This window comes from Arachis hypogaea, chromosome 20, assembly GCF_003086295.3.
Source record: "Arachis hypogaea cultivar Tifrunner chromosome 20, arahy.Tifrunner.gnm2.J5K5, whole genome shotgun sequence".
NCBI classification, from domain to species: domain Eukaryota; kingdom Viridiplantae; phylum Streptophyta; class Magnoliopsida; order Fabales; family Fabaceae; genus Arachis; species Arachis hypogaea.
In genome coordinates this window covers 95,196,029-95,213,169 of record NC_092055.1, presented here as the reverse complement: position 1 = coordinate 95,213,169, position 17,141 = coordinate 95,196,029, and the positions used below count along the sequence as shown (strand labels likewise).

Genomic DNA, 17,141 nt, shown 5'->3' with positions numbered 1-17,141 from the left:
ATTCGATATTGTCTGTTTCGATTTATCCTAGCCATTTTTGTTTATAAATCGAAACTTGCCTCATTCGATTTACTAAGGACACTAAACTTCCAATTAATTATTATTGTGCCATGTAATTCGAATCGGTCACATTCGATTTGCTGCTTCTTTTAGTAAATCGAATTAAACGGTTCAATTTGATTTATGCAAAAAAACAAGATTTTCAAGTAATTCGAATCTCACAAATTCAATTTACTACTATATTGCGTAAATCGAATTTAACTAATTATGTTTTTTTTTTTAAAATATGTTAATAGGTTAGACCTATGCTCACTAATTAATTTTATTAGTCCCTTAGACTTGTTTAAATTTGTTAAAACATAAATAAATATGTATTAGATATTTTAAATTTATTATATTTTATTATAAATATTTTTATATATTTTAAATACTTAAAAAATTCTTGTAAACATTAAATTTGACATATTACATATAAGTAACTTTTATTAAAAAAATTCTTATAAATAATACTTTTAATATTTTTATTCATATTAAAAATAATTTTCGAATAAATGTGTTCAATTTGAATAAAATTATATAGTTGACACCGTACTCCCCAGGTTTTGAGTTATTGCTTTTTCTGACTATTGTTTCTTCCTAGAGTGTATCACTTCCTCACTGATTTCCCCTTACCAAACTCACCTCGCTCTTTCTTTTGTAATTTGTCCCACTTTTTTCCAAGGTTCCCTTTCTTCTTTTAGAATCTTCCATTTTTTTTATTTAAAATAATAATAATAATAATAATAATAATAATAATAATAATAATAATAATAATAATAATAATAATAATAATAATAATAATAATAATAATAATAATAATAATAATAATAATAATAACCTCTTTTTCTTTTCTTTCTTTATTTCAAAACCTGGTTCCACTCCCTCTATTTCTCTCATCAACTCTGTTTTATCACTGTCTTCTCTCTGCTTCCATTTTTCATTTAAGCCGCACTTCACGGTGAGTTTATCTTTTTACTTTTGAAATTTATTTTTCTATTAAATTTGTTTTTTCTTCTATTGGATTCTTTTTGTTTTTCTAAATTTATGAGCAATGTTTATAAGAATAACATATGAGGATACCCTCTGCATGTAATGTGTATTTTGATAGTTTAATTCCTACCGGCATGTATTTATTTAATTTGACTTTGATGTTTATTGCATGGTTTTGTGATAGTGTGAATCTTTAATGGGTATGTTTAGTTTTTCAAAGGTGATGAACTAATGTTGAAAAGTTTCATGCTTTCTCTCCATTTTCCTCTGTTCTCTGATGTGTTAGCATAATATACAGAGTTGAATGTTTTGTTTTTCTGGGTTTTCCAATTCTTGTTCTTCAGAATTGTTACAATTGTTTGTCAAGAGGTCACATGATCTTCATTGTTTCCCAGGTTAACCGTTGATTTTGAATTGAATTAAAAAAAAAACAAAAAATAGTTATTAAAGAGATAATATTAAAAAAAAAAAAAAAAACTAAAGAATTTCCCCTTTTCGAAGACAAATTAGAGAATGCCCTGGTTGAAAATGCATTGGGATTTGGTTTATAGCTATATATTCTGAATGTTCAGAGTTCAAACCACACAACCGTTCTCATAACTTCATTAAAAAAAAAAAAAAAAAAAAACACAATGTGGCTTTGATAAATGTGAGATCATGCTTTATTAATTAATTTTAGGTGCACTACAATGTCCATGGAGATCTGTGCTGTTAACAATGTTTCTGTGTTTTTTACAATCAGTTAATGTGGTTTTGTAGAATGAACTAATCTTCTTTTAGGTAAATATTCAAGTTTAATTTTCGTCTTAAATTTTAAAAAGTTTTAAAATTGAGTTAGTTATCTTACATTATATGCCAAAAATAAACCTACAAAGATTAGTAGTCATCATATTTCACAATAGAAGTCCAGATTGTGATTTCAAAGAAAAGTTTTTTCCTAAGGTTTTTGTTCCAAATTCGATTTTATAATTATATATTTTAAAATGGATTAATTGTTATATGGTCATATGTTAGCAATTTGCACAATATTTGAGGATAATTTAATAGAAGTAAGTGATATTTTGAACTAGTAAGATTTTCTAGTATACTAAATATAATAATCTATCACTCTTGCTTCTTTTTTGCCCCTTGTGTTGTGCATCTTGTTCTTCTGCCACATGTTCCATTCTTCTTAAATGCAAAAGAACGTCTCATTTCTGGAAAATAGTCCTATTTTGTTTCCTGAGAAGATTTAGTAGTTGTAGTTGTTGATTCTTTCTCACCAGTTATTATTGTAATGTGTATAGAGTGAGGCAAAAGAAAGTGTGAAATTAATGGAGGGGGTCCCAAGCCTTTTGGATATGGGGAAGGAGAAAGTGATTTCAAATGGTACATTGCTATCTTCATCCACAAAAGGGTTTAGAGACAAAAGCATCATCTTCACCAACACCAACATTATACCTTCCTGGTTATTCACCAGCATTTCTGGTATGTATTAAACTCATTGTACCATTCCAAAATTAATATGCATTCAGATCAAGTAATGTTTTCATCTCTCTTCTGAGTAAATATCTCATTTCTGTGGGGCTTTTTCTCTAACATCATAAAATGGTAATGATTTTTGCCCCCCTTTTTTCTCTCCAATATGTAAAAAGATTTTCAAAATACATCAAATTATATATTGCATGCCCTACAAAAAAGTAAAAAAAAAAAAAAGATAAGAAATTATTTAAAAATATTTAATGTTACATATTGGAAAAATTTTTGTAGCATCTTTTATTTAATTAGATGATAAATAATATTATGATTTTGCTAAGGATTCAAAAACAATAAATTTTTATGAAAACAAAGTTTTAAGTTTCCCATGAAATAAAATACATAAATTTTATAAAAAAAAAAAAGAAATATTTTTGAATTTTTAATAATTTTCTTTAAAATATTTGTCGGTAGAATTCACTACATTAAGCAAAAGTTTAGATAAATGTAAAGAAGGTATAGACTATAGTATATAGTAAAAGAGTAGCGAATAAAGAAAGTAGTAATGTATTGGTAAGCAATAAATGGAAGAAGGAAGGAAGAAAGGAAGAAATTAAAGAAAGAAAGAAAGAAAGGATAGTGAGAAAAAAGGTCTGAAAGTGAAATCTGAATTGAATGTGTTCACATGCAAAGTGGTGAGATTGTTGAAAGAAGTAGTAGTAGTAGTTAATGTTTGAACGGCAAATGAAATGGAATGGATGATGGAGAAGGAGAAGGAGAAGGAGAACATGAACAACTGAACAAGTTAAAAAAGAAGAATCAAATTGATTCGAGATATGTCCCTCTCAACTGTCAAACGTCCAATTATTTACCCTCCTATATTTTGTTTGTTTTCACCCAACACGCGCTTCTTTTACACGCTTCCTTACTATTACTGGAAACTAGAAACTCACATTCATAATTTCTGTCACTTAGGAACTAATTTTGAAATCATTAACTAAATTACTAAAATATTCTCATTTAGTGGTTTATAAGTTTATTGATAGTTTAAAGCTCATTATTTATTTTATTTAACTAAAATTTCTCATTGATAATTATCAAAGTTTTTTAACTAAATTTCACTCTTTCTTTTTTAAAAGTTATCTGTATATCAAGTGAATGTACTTTTTAATGTACACGTAATATTGTGTTTAAGTGTATAACTATATCTCTCATTATATTCATCATATGCTTTTACAATATTATATTAATAGTTACTAATAATTAATTAATTATTAATTTATTTAGTTATTATATATTTCATTTCCATCTGTTTTGGCCCTTCAATATCTTGTGTTTTGAGGTTTTTTTTATCGTTATTAAAAAAACAAAAAATTAAACGAATTGTGTTTTACAGCCTAATTTGATATAATTTGTATGATTTAGATTGTACTGATATATTTTTATTTTTTTTAATTATTTTAACTTTATTCGAATAAATTAAAATTTTAAAATGATTAGCCAAGTACTAATTACTAGGCGAACTTCGCATATTCAGTGGGCAAACTACATGCAATGTTAAGAAGAAGAAAAATGTATCTTAATAAATAATGGTCTCATTTTTTTTTTGAAATAATATATTTTTTTTAATTTATAAAAGAAATTCCTGTGTTTTGATTGTGGAGGGAGAAAAGCCCGAAAAGTTGGAAACATAATATTGTGAATGTGGATGGTTTTTTTTATTTTCCGAAAGATATTGTATGTATTATTTTTATAAATAATTTTTTGTATATATTTATTTTTTTATTTAAAAGTGTAAAAAATATAAACCATTTATAATGTAAAAAAAATTCTCATTTTTCAAGAGGTGACTGCTGGCAGCCGCAGGTAGGTGTAGTCTAACTTTAGCGTTTTCAAATTTGCATTTTTAGATTTTGAAGGAAATCTCCAAAAACACAAATTGGCTATGGACCGTTGTCTCTATTGCATAACCCTTTTGTTTTTTTGCTTGGCTTATCCTTCCATTCTTTCTTTCTAATTGATCTTCATGGAACACTATTTTCAAAATTTGAAACCGCATATGAATATGATATGTTTGACAAAACGACCCATATTATCTTCTCGTACACCACAGTCCACAGTAGTAGACACAGTGACAGCTCACTTTTTCAGTAATGCCTTGTTGCAGTCTATATTTGATTTTCTTGTCATCTCAAATGTCCACCTTTTCGTTTTACCCTCATATTCCCTTCCATATTTTGTTACGGTATATTTTACTTTTTAACCTAAATTAATTTAAGTAAAAACTTATGTACAGTGAAATTAATAGTTAAAAATGAGATGATAATTTAATTAAATTTATTAAATTATCTAATAATTTTTTAATTATTAGTTTTATGTAAAGATAACTGTATTGTAAATCTCTATTTTTAATTTAATTGTTAATGAGTTTGTTTGGATGAGTTTTTAAAAAAAAAATTTGAGTTATTTTTTTTAAAAGATCTTATAGAAATGTAAAAATAATTTTATATTTGAATATCTCATGCAAAAAGATCTTTTTATTTATTAATTATGTTTGAGTATAATCATTATTTTTTTGTTTATTTATTATGTGAAAAATATTTTTTTAAAAGAAAAAAGATCTTTTAAAAAAAGATGTAAGTGCTTGTTTGGACTTCATTAAGTTGATAAAAAAAAAAATTTCAATGAAAAGATTTTTTTTATTTTTCAGCGTATTTGGTAAATTTCTATTAGTAAAAGTAATGTAGCTTCTCAAAAAAGATGTTTTTTTTTTTAATTTTTCTTGTGTTTTTATTTTTACTACTAAAAATTTACCAAACACGCTAAAAATAAAAAAGAAAATATTTTTTTTATCAACTTAATAGTGCCCAAAAAAACACAATGTCTTTTATTCTTGAGATAATTTAATGTATTTAGATACAAATTATATATTAATATATTAAATTATTAGTAAATTAAAAAATAAGAAATCATTATTACGAGTAAACAGAAGTAAGAAGAAATCTATAAATTAGAAATTAATCATTTGATTGTTCAAGTTTAACCACATAAATAATACATCAAACAATTAAAAGATAAATTTCTTTTTAATCATTTGGAAAACTGAAACTATAAGGATGTAGTTAGTAAATGCAATGGATATTCTTAAAAAACAAAATGATGGCAGACATTTTTTTGTATACGTACAAAAATGATTTTTCTAATGGTAAAATAACTAATTGTAAATTATGAAGGATGAATTTATTATATTTTAAATTTCAGAAAGTTTTTGTTATATGATTTGAGAATTTTGAATGTAATGAAAATATAAAGGACAAAATTGTCCGACAAAGAAATAATTTACTTATAACAGAAAAAAAAATTGAAAAGTGAGAGAAATAGACCTTTTTTTTTTCTGGCTAAACCTAAACAGTGGCACATGCACAGTTGTAGTACAAATGAACAATGATGTTGACTTTTGCACCTAAAACTAGAGGCAGAGATATGCAGAGGTACAAGAGTACCATACCCTACATATATATGCATAATAAAAGAGAAAACTTTCTTCTATATATGACCATAAAGAAGCCACATTTCAATTCAATTCAATTTCAAATTATAGTCCTACACTATTGGACTTTTTACTACTTTGCATTATATTTAATGTCCTTGTTGGGTAATCTGTCACTATCTTAGACCTCAATTACTCATCAACCCCATTTGAGATCTCATCTACCCCTATATTATCCTCCACCCCTTTTATTTTTTCTTGGTGAACCCCATTGATTATTAGACCCTTGTTAGAAATTTGTGACCTTTACTTATATATTTGAAGCCATGGAACTTAGTAAATCAGGTAACAAGAGTGTGCATTACATATCACTGACATTAACATTATTATTATATTATGATCTTGTGTTAGTTAATGTTTGAATTTGAAACCTTTTGGTGATGGCAGAGTTAGAGGAGAGGATGAAAGTGCTGACAATGGGGACAGCAGAAAATGAAGACGAAGAAGTGGGTGACACATTTGCAGAGAGAGCTGAGTCTTATTACCAAAAGAGGCCTCAGTTACTTGCCCTTTTGCAAGATTTATACAATGGCTACGTCACTTTATCTGATAGGTACATTCAAACACTTGCAAAGCAGAAACAACAGCAAAACTTGAATCACCATAGCAGGCACTCTTCACAGGTTTCAACACTTGATGGAGGAGGGTTTTCTGACCAAGAAGAAAGTAGCATTGGGGTAACAAGCAATGTTGATTATTCGGATACCGAAAGCGCAATCTCGTACCAACCACAATCCAATGTGGTGAAGTTGAAGCATGTGAATTCAAGCATGAGTCCAATTCTTGATCTTGATGTCATTGTTGCTGAGCTTGTGATGAAGAATGTGGAGTGTGATGTGATGGTTCATGAGGTTGGTGCAATGGAGAGGAAGTACTGCGAATCGTCGCGGAAGAACGAGCTTCAGAAGAGTCTACTTGAGGTTTTGGAGTCTGAGAGGCTTGTTTTGTTGAATGAGAATGCTAGTTTGAGTTATAGGGTGAACACATTGGTGGAGGAGAACAAGGAACTTGTGTCCGAATCGGCTTTCGTGAAGCGCAAGGCAGGGGAATTGGCGAAATGTGTGCTCAAGATGAGGGAGGATCATAGGGTGTTTATGCTGCATAGGAAGATTGAGGATCTTCAGGCTCAGATTCATGGATTGGAGAAGAGGAACAAGGAGTATTATGAGAGGCTTCTCAAGAGAGATAACAATGGTGTTGGTGATGATGGAGTATGCAAAGGGAATAATAACAATAATAAGAACAACGATGTTGGTGGCAATGGAATATCTTTGGAGGTTCGTGTTCTCAGAAGGTTCAAGTGGAAAGATGTTGGAAGTGTTTCTTCTTCTTCTTCTTCTTCTACTGGTTCTGTTTCTGGAAGGAGCTTTGATGATCTCAAGAAGAATAAGAATAAGAAAGGAACTAGTTTGTGGAAGAAGCTCAAGAACATGGACTTGATTCTCTGTGGGATGAATCCAACATGTGCTTGATCACTTGCCATTGGTTTGCGTTTTCATTTTCAGTTTTTCTGGTTTCAAAATTCTATGGAGGAAAAAGAGAAAAAAATATTTCACTTGTTTTTTCTTTTTTTTTTTCTTCGTTGAATCTTGAAAATAGAAAATATTAAAAATGAAAATAGAAAATGAAAACGCAAATTTAGCGCAATTAAACTACCAAATTAACCCTCCGAATTAACCCTCCCAAGATTATTGGCCTAATATAGTTTCTTAGAATTTAGAAACTATAATCTTGGAGACTGGTTTGATAGTTTACTTAGAATCAAAATATGTATACTTTTTAGTTCTTTTACTAAATGTACTTACTTATTAGTGTTAACAAGCCTTGGTGTATATTCCAATGTGAGGTCTATGAGTACCTCTTAGCTAAAGTTAATCCTTAATGATTAAACTAATTGTAGATTAGGGAACATTATATTAGAGGCAATGCTTTTTTGCCTCTACTATTTATTAGCTTATCTAATTGTGCTATTGCTGTTTATTTTGCTCAAGACTCTTACAAATGCAGAAGATCCATGATTGTTGAATGATGTAACGCGTATATAACATTTTAACATTTTATTTTATCTAAAATTCTTGGTTCTCAGCCGTGTTTTGCTTATGTTGTTACTTGTTCATATTAGGTTTCTTTCTTTCAGATCTTCCAATGAAATTTTAAAATTGTCATGATAGGATTAGCTCAGCTCGAACAGAAATATATGGGGTGGCTTGAGTTATTAAATGAATGATGTTTGTATTTATTATCGTTTAAATTCAGTTATTGATATTTGGTATTAGTTGATACTTTTTTATTGTTTGATAGTTTAACTGATACTGTTAATTATGTTACATGTTCGAAATTTTCACTATCAAAATAAGTGGGGGCCATTGTTTTTTTTTTATGGTTAGCAAGAAAAAAAATTATCCAAATCAGTTTCTGACATTTTTAAAATTGGATATTTTAGTCCTTTAATTTTAAAATACATAAAATAATTTTTAAGGTTTATTTTTGTTAGACAATACAGATACATGGATGAGTTAATATTTCAGGTCATCAGTTATGGTTGAAAAACAAACCTTGGAGACTCATTTATATATTATAAAACTTGAGAGATTAAAGAGATTCGGGTACCCAAAAACAAAAAATGGCTCAACACAAACCAAATTGAATGTCTAAATTTGTTATTGAACATTTATCACCCCCCCCCCCCCCCTCTTCTTTAAATTTGAAACAATAATCTTTACCAAAAAAGAATTCTGAAAACCACAATAAGCATCACATCCACACCCATGACATTGTGTTAGCAAACGAGATTAAAAAGTGAACAAATGACCTAGCCATATGTTATTAACATCACATCCTTTAATTTGCATTATTAGTTGTTTTTTGCTGTTATTATTATATACTAACATGTATGGGGAGCCTTATTCTTCTGCCATTCGAATGTGAGACAAAGTAGTATTGGAGGAATGTCTCGCTTATTTATTAAACACATAAATTCAGGGTATAAAAATTGCAAATAAATAAAATAAGAGCACGATTTGTGAAGACTCGTTTGATTCCGGAAATTGTCTAATGAAAAAGAATTCTGTTAGTGATGTGCTATAGAGAAGAGCAGAGTTTAATATCTAAGAAATGCAGAATTTGGTTAACTCTCAAGTACATGATGCATTTTATACGGAGAGCGCTATATTATAATAATTAGCACTATGAAAACGATATGGTGCTTTTCTAATTTAAATTTGATAGATAAAGTAATTTTTAATTTAAATTAAAGAAAAGCCACACATGACATGGTGCTTTTTTCAAGTGAATACTCAACTTAGTCTCTGATAAAGTTTTAAATTAGATACTTTAGTCTCTAACAAATTTTTATTCCCAAAAAACATTTAAAATTACTCTGATAAGACAAATTAATCTCTCAATCACTTTGAATCATTTTTTCAATATACATAATGAATAAAAAAGCCCCTAATAAATTTTATTATAAAACAATTAGGTTCTCAAAAAATACACTCTAAAACAAAGTAATAATTCAAAATGATTCAAAAATCAATCTGTCCAACAGAAATAATTCTTGAAGACTTTTAGAGGATAAAAACAAACTTAAAGACTTTGAGAGGATAAAAATTCGTTGGAACCAAAATATCCTATTTAAAATTCCTTAGATATCAGTTTGGGTATTTATTTATTTATTTTTGGACACAATTTGATCAGCAACAAATTCAAGTCGATCTAAAATCCTCCTATAAGTAGAAGGTGCCAAGTAGAGAAAATTACTTTTGTATTCAACTAAATTCAACAAGAACTTAAATGCAATGATTTATGAAATCACTAAGCCTCTATAGTGCTAATTTAATTTGTTCTTACTCCTGAACATGACCATCAATATGTTAGGTAATAAGCTAAAACATATAAACACCTGTTTATAAGTAATGCTCATCACTTGCTATAAATAATAAACTGCTGCCCTCACATGACATTTGGCTGCGGCGCGTGGAATACACTTTAGGTCACTACTGCTGTTGTCCATAACGGCATTTGACTTCCTGTCCCTCTATAAGCCTCTCGACGGCATCTGAAGGAAGGCCAATCATCTCCAAGGTCTTCTCCCATACTTCGTATTGCGTTTGAACTTCATGCGACTCTTCTGATGGATTTGCCGGACGGCAATCTTGAGAAATAAAAGCACAAACGGGCCACTCATCTGATCTCAGCATTTCACAATACTCTGAAACTGAAGGATCTGTGGCAGCAAAAAGTGCACTCCGGGAACCTGCATTTGCAACAAATAATTGGTTCTACGAAAATATTCCATCAACCGCTTGGCTAGTTTGATTGTAAACAGTGGATCACATTTCAGTAATACAAGACAAAGATGGATGTATTTTAATTTTAAGGTCAAAGAATGTTAGTCTAAATAGGTAACGAAACAGAATGGAAGCTCCTTTTAATGCAGCCACATCTCATCTCAAATCTGAAACATATGGGAAGTGGCGACAATAGTGTCTGAAAAACTCAATACTGTTGATTACTTCTTGCATGAACACATGGATGAACTCACCTTCTTGAGCATTAAAGATAAAGTAAGGTATCAAACGATAAGCAGCTTGAACAATTTTTGGAAGATCCCTTGCCTGCATGCATCACACAAAGTTGGAATAAAGCAATTTAACAAAAGAGACAATGACTACAGATACCCCCCACCATAGCAAAAGGAAAATTAATAGGTCTCAAGATCTAAAGCCGGCTATTTTAATAAGAAATCACAATTACTCCATAATATCAGCCATGAAGTTTAGTGTGTACCAAACTTGCCCCATCTATCACAGGAGATAACTCTATTTGCAAAAATAACAACTAAAGAGTTTTCTTTACCAGAAGTAAATTTCACCCGAATAGAGAATTATTCATCAGAATATAAAAACATAGGTAAGAATAGTTAAGCAGTAAAGTCGTATATGTATCCTACTCTGAAACAGATATAAATTCTTCAGAAGACTTACAACATTGGTCTGGACAATTCCAGGTGATACACACACTACACCAATGCCAGCTTCAGCAGGGATTCGTTTATGAAGAACACTACTAAACATTACCTGCAAGAGAGTCAAGAACTCCTGTTTCAACTTTTACTCATTATCTTTTAGAAAACAGTAAAAAAGGGAAAAGGGAAAAGTATAATTAAGTACAATCGATGATTACACTGTAATGGTGGCTCTAATATTCAAGGATTCACTATTGAAACCAAACATGGATGAGATGCAATTATACAAAAGCTACCTAATAAACCAAAATGCTAAAACCGTTTAGTGCATGAAAGAAAACCATTTGAGAATCACATCAACAAAGTACAGGGTAGTGCACAAATAAATGTATCCAAAGGTCTCTTTCCTTAATACTCATTAATACTGTAACAACCGATGAACCAATTTGAATACAGATGCAGCACGCAGAAACATCCTCACCTAGATTAAGGGCATACAGATGTAGATCTAGTTTTTCAAAACTTCAAAAGGGAAGGGAAGTCTACCTCTGCAAGCTTGCTGCTTGTGTACCCAATAAAACTAGAATATTTCCTTTTACCAGACGTAACATTCATGTCTTCAGGGTCAACAAAGCCAACGTAATGCATCTACAGAAAATAAGGAAAGGAATGGAAAGACAAATCTGTCTAAGATTTATGAGTAGAAAGGATGTTTAAAGAGAAGACAATAGTCTGTCACAAAATAAGATTGTCAACATCCTAGGAATAACAAAATTCACTATTGACTAAACTCTGATAAGATCCAAGCACAAGACAAAAGCTTAATCTATCAAATAGAATTTAGGAAAAGTTTTTTCTTTTGTCTGTTCCTCAATGTAAACAGTAGAAAAATAAACATATTTTCATTAAAAATAGATGGGAAACTTTGCTATCTCAACTGTCAAGTTGCATCCTATATACATATTTGCATTCAGATGGCAAGAGACTTACAACAGAATTCACATTCACAATCCTACTAGGAGAACCCCGCATAAGTGATGGCAAAAGAAGTACTGAGAGCAAAGCAGGAGCAAGATGATTCACTTGCAAGTGTTCTTCGTAACCATCTTTCGAAAACTTTTGTGGCTCTGAATAAGGATAAAAAAGCAGCTTGTTAGGTATTTTTTCTTTAATTAGAATCTCTGAAACCTCTATTGTTGTTGTTGTGGAATCATTGAAGGCATTTATCAATACCTTAAGCATGGTAAGTTTGTCACAGCAAAGATGATAAAAAGCCTGCTTAGATAAGATTTTGGTTCTTAAAAAATTCCAAATTTTTGCCTTAGGACCTATAAACTTTTCTTTTTGAGTTCATGACCAAAGTTTCTAAATATCTTTGGTTTTTAAGTCCCTACCATTGTTTTGTTGGCTTCTGGTTGCACCAGAGAATATATTTCTTTTACTTCCCTAAACAATTGTAATAATTTAGTTTAACAAATAATAGTTTGGACTTCCTAAAATCAATTTATCGCAATTTTCCAGGGAACCAAAACCAAATATTCTATACTACGTTGGCACCTTTATCAAAATGAAATATTTATAGCAACTGAAAACAAATGTTTTTGAAATGTTGGACTAAAAAGAATGTATAGAGACGAAAACAAACTTTACACATTTATAAGGACCAAAACCTTATTTCAGCCTCAAAACTAAATATACTTATAACATGTGACACCAAATTACAGTCACGTTTACAATTCACAAATCACAAAGTAGAGAACCTAGAAAGTTCTGTCTCTGTTTATGAATGATGCGCAAAAGATAATAAATGCCAAAATTCAGCATATTATTACAACAGAAATACCAACCTCCAATGGAAAAGATTCCAGCATTGTTAATGAGAGCATTCACGGGAACTGAGCGAGCATTCCAAGCTTCAGCAAACCTTGCAACAGAATCCAATGAGAGAAGATCAACTTGCATCACCTAGTTAAGCCAAAACCAAATGTCAATGATCAGAAGTAAATGTGTTACTTTGTTTTTTACATTCAAAACAGATTTTCAAACATAATCCCACTCTTGAACATTTCTTAAATAGCTTTGCTGAAATCAAAATACCCTATCAAAGTTCGAAACACAGTGACCAACAAGAAATAATTCCACATATCATATATTCATGTAAAAAAAATCAAAGCATGCTCAATATCCCAGATTGTGAATTTGACTTTCCGCACACCACAATGACAAATACATATATTGAATTACCTCAACATTGAGAGCAATACAAAACCCTTCAGAGTCAATCTGCCACTTCTGTATCAACTCTTGAGCTGCCTTTGTGTTCCTAACAGCCATAACAACATGAGCCCCTGCTTGTGCCAATTGCCTGCATGATGAGCAAGAATAAACACAAAACATTTTTTCTAAAGAAAAAAAAAGTTGGCATGCCGCCTTTCAGAGCTTAAATAGCAGAAAAATGATTGTGCACATAAGGGATAAAAAAAATTATAAAAGAAACCAAAAAGTGTTAAATGACTGATAGAAATAGAAAAAGTAGAAAGTGGGTGTTAAGGGTCTCCCATTTTTTCTACGTTTAAATATCATAGATCTATGCCAATTCTCAAAATTGCTCCTTTCTCCACATTCTTTCAACAGCAACACCAACTCCACTCTTAGTTCCACAATTTTACCTTTTCTATTTTACCATGTTATGTGAAATCTTAAATACAACCATTGCAGGTTAACCAAGTAGGAAGGAGGGAAACACGCACATAGTTAATGTATGTAATGGTTAATGTAATGTAAAGCAGAAAAGTCAAGAGAAACAAAAAACACAACCAAAAAAAAAAAAAATGTAATATGTTTGATAATTACTTGGCAAGTGGGTCATATAGCTACTACATATATTTAATTTCTATTGAACTAGTTCATATCAATTAATGGCTACCAGCACAGTACTTCATTCAATGAAATGAATAATGACAACCACTAGTACTTGTTCATATTTTTTGCTTCCAAAACTGCCAATAATTCTTGCTCAAAAACAACACATCCATTTCCGAAAATTACAACTTTAGTCATAATGACACAACAAAATTGGAGAGTTTTAAAAGAGAGGAGGAAGGGCAACCTTGCGATTTCACAGCCAATGCCGCTGGTGGATCCGGTGACAATGCAGGTGAGGTCGTTGATGGGAGGAAGTGGCATAGGGTTGTGCAAGTGGGAAGCCATGATCCGCTGAAATAGCATCTCCTGAACCACCACCATCCAGCCTCTGATCCATTCTATCCACCCCAAACCCTGTTTCTTCTTCTTCACCGACGATGACGACGACGGCGGCGCTGCTTCATCCTCCGTTCCCATGTTTCTCAGAGATCTCTCTGAGAGAGAGAGAGAGAGAGAGGGTGTGTGTACGGAAATGATTAGTATGGTGTAAAATGGAGTGGAGGGAGAATCAATGGAACTGTAACAGTTAGTCAGACAGACAGCGCTCAGAGAAAGAGAGAGACACTGAGTTCCGCCACTCGTTAGGAATTGGGCTTGGGTCTATTTACGGCCGAATCATATTTCGTGTGACTTACAAAACTATAATTTTGTGTAACATGTATCAGACCCTTAGGCTATGTTTGGTTGAAGGTAAAAAGTAGGGTGAAGAATGAAGATTTTTATTGACGAGAAGAATGAGTAAATAACTAAATACACACATGAAACTCACCTTGTCAAATTTCACCTCATTTTTGTTCCTCAACCAAACAAATCCTTAAGCTTAAATGCACCTCCGACAAATGGTAGATTTACCTGTTTGGTTAAGAGCTGCACCACTAAAAATTTAAACCTTGATAAAATTAACTATAAAAAAATAAAAATAATATTGTAAAGATAAATTACTAAGAATGCATTTGAAATATTTTGGCGTTCAATAAGAATGTTTCTGAATTTTATTATTGTTATATCGAAAAATAATATTTTTGATAAAGATGTTATTGAATTTTTTGGCAAGTCAATGTTCGATAAATTTAGACTTCGATCATTATCAAGTGTTAAAATAATATTTCGATCAACCTCCAAATACATATTACAATTAACTTTGAATTGGAGCCAATTAGGTACTCCGTTAGATACTCTCTATTAGTCGATTGACTCAAGTGTGAAAATCGAAGAGGCAAGAGGCAGACTCAACGGAGGTCAACCATGTCGAATGTTAGAGAATCATTAGAATCAATTTAGATTAATTAGTATCATTTATATTTATATAGCATATATGTATATTAATTATAGGATTCTATGTTTTTATGACTTTGATTCTTCTAGCTGCTATATATATCCCTTGTACATTGTACTTTTCATACAACTCAATAATACACAAATCATTTCTCCAGTTTAGTCTCTTATTTCTAAGATGGTATCAAGAACATAGGTTTTTTCCCCATGAAAATTAGTTCATAGCCCTGTTGTTTTTTCTTTTCCGGCAGTGTTCTTTGGCCTCATTTTTCGTTCACTTTTCAACGCTTTGGTTCGTCACCCTCGTAACCACCGTGTTCGTCTTGTCGTCGTGATTCCAACGCCACCAAAATTGCCGCCATCCGCCGCTGGATGCGCCTTCACGCGCCGCCACAAGACGCTACCGCCACCAGGTTCATCTTCTTTCTAGATTCATCTTCAGCTGTCAGATTGTGCCTTCGATCAAACGGTCGAAAGCCATCCACGTGTCGCCTTGCAGCTGTTCCGTGCCGACCCGACCACCCGCGCCTGGACCCGATCCGGTCCGATTGGCTGACCTGCGTGCTTCCTTCCTCCATTCAGACGCTACCACGTGTCGCTGATGTGTTTCCTTCCGATGCTGTCACGTGTCCCTCTTGGCTGACGTGGCTGCTGACATGGCAGACAATGGCACCCTTCCTAAGATTTTTTGGTGAGCTCTTTCTGATTCTGTACTCTGATTTCTCATTTTTTGCTCCGAAATTGCAATTTTCTCTCCTCTCTTTGATCTTTGTGTCTCATATTATGGAAAAGTCAGATGTTTTTGCTGCCACTGACAGAAAGGGTAAATTCTGTCAACACTGTAACAGCTCCGAGCACCTCTTCTCCGACTGTTCTTCTGTTGAATGTCGCACATGCCACCAAAAAGGTCACATTAGTTACCATTGTTCACAACTGTTCTGCCATTATTGCAAGCTCTCGGGACATTGATTACTACATGTCCTATTCGTCCACCACGTCCTAATCAACTCAAGTATCATTCTCGTCTCAACTTCCCTGAGATTATGCCTACTTCTGCTGTTGCTGCTACTACTGAATTGACCACCTCTGCTCCTCTCAACTCGTCTCCTGTCTCTCTCACTGATATTGCGTCTCTTCTTCAGCATCTTCTCTCCCTTTCTGGTAATACCCCTGCTATTTTTTTGACTCCTCCAGGTAATTCTAACTGGTATTTTGACTCGGGTTGCTTTAATCACAAGTCTTCATTGCGTAATCTTTTCTTGTCTCTGTCTACCACTACAAATGCACCTTCTGTCAATACTACTAATGGTTCCCTCTTGGACGCAACACACAAGGGTTCTATCTCCCAGTCAACTCTTAATCTCCCTGATATTTATTATATTCGCAAATTGAACTTTAATCTTATTTCTGTTGGTCAACTTGTTGATTTGGATTTTGATGTCACATTTTCTAATTCTGGTTGTCATGTACAGGATCGTCGGACGAGACAAATCATCAGGACTGGACGTAAGGTCGGAAGGTTATTTGAACTCGAGAATCTTCATATTCCTCCTGTACCAAATATCTGTGCTGCTTCTTCTCAATCTACCCTTCACTTATGGCATCAACATCTTACTCACAGCTCCTTAAGAAAATTGCGTCCTCTTGTGTCTCAGAGTATTTTGGGTCAGGTTCCTAATGAGTCTTTTTATTACATTTCTTGTCAAACTGTCAAACAACTTGCTTTATCTTTTCATAATAATTCCTCTCTTGCTTGCTCTCCTTTTGATCTTATCCATTCTGATGTTTGGGTCCCCACTCCCACCGCTTCTATGGGAGGAGCTTGATACTTTGTCATTTTCATTGATGATTATTCACACTTTACTTGGGTTTATTTGATGACTAATCACCATGGGTTACCTCAGATTTATATTAACTTTGCCACTATGATGAAAACTCAGT

The 17,141-nt window shown here is 31.9% G+C and overlaps 2 protein-coding genes across 3 annotated transcripts; one reads left to right on the top strand and one right to left on the bottom strand.

The window, feature by feature from the left end:
• The first annotated feature begins 780 nt into the window (after window positions 1-780).
• Window positions 781-8,060, top strand: LOC112784630 (kinase-interacting family protein). 2 transcript variants are annotated; one of them, XM_025827905.3, is made up of 3 exons: window positions 781-997; window positions 2,316-2,496; window positions 6,422-8,060. In XM_025827905.3, exons 2-3 carry the CDS (start codon window positions 2,343-2,345, stop codon window positions 7,504-7,506), a joined length of 1,239 nt encoding a protein of 412 aa, XP_025683690.1. In that variant the 5' UTR covers window positions 781-997; window positions 2,316-2,342; the 3' UTR covers window positions 7,507-8,060. The 2 variants fall into 2 exon arrangements, with proteins under 2 accessions (XP_025683690.1, XP_025683691.1); XM_025827906.3 differs by lacking the exons at window positions 781-997; window positions 2,316-2,496 and adding an exon at window positions 6,008-6,319.
• Window positions 8,061-9,780: 1,720 nt separating this feature from the next.
• LOC112783590 (dehydrogenase/reductase SDR family member FEY) lies at window positions 9,781-14,826 on the bottom strand. Its single transcript, XM_025826597.3, has 8 exons — window positions 14,110-14,826; window positions 13,245-13,365; window positions 12,848-12,965; window positions 11,991-12,127; window positions 11,547-11,648; window positions 11,020-11,112; window positions 10,578-10,650; window positions 9,781-10,289 (listed from the first exon to the last, which is right to left on the bottom strand). Exons 1-8 carry the CDS (start codon window positions 14,340-14,342, stop codon window positions 10,030-10,032), a joined length of 1,137 nt encoding a protein of 378 aa, XP_025682382.1. The 5' UTR covers window positions 14,343-14,826; the 3' UTR covers window positions 9,781-10,029.
• Window positions 14,827-17,141: the final 2,315 nt, after the last annotated feature.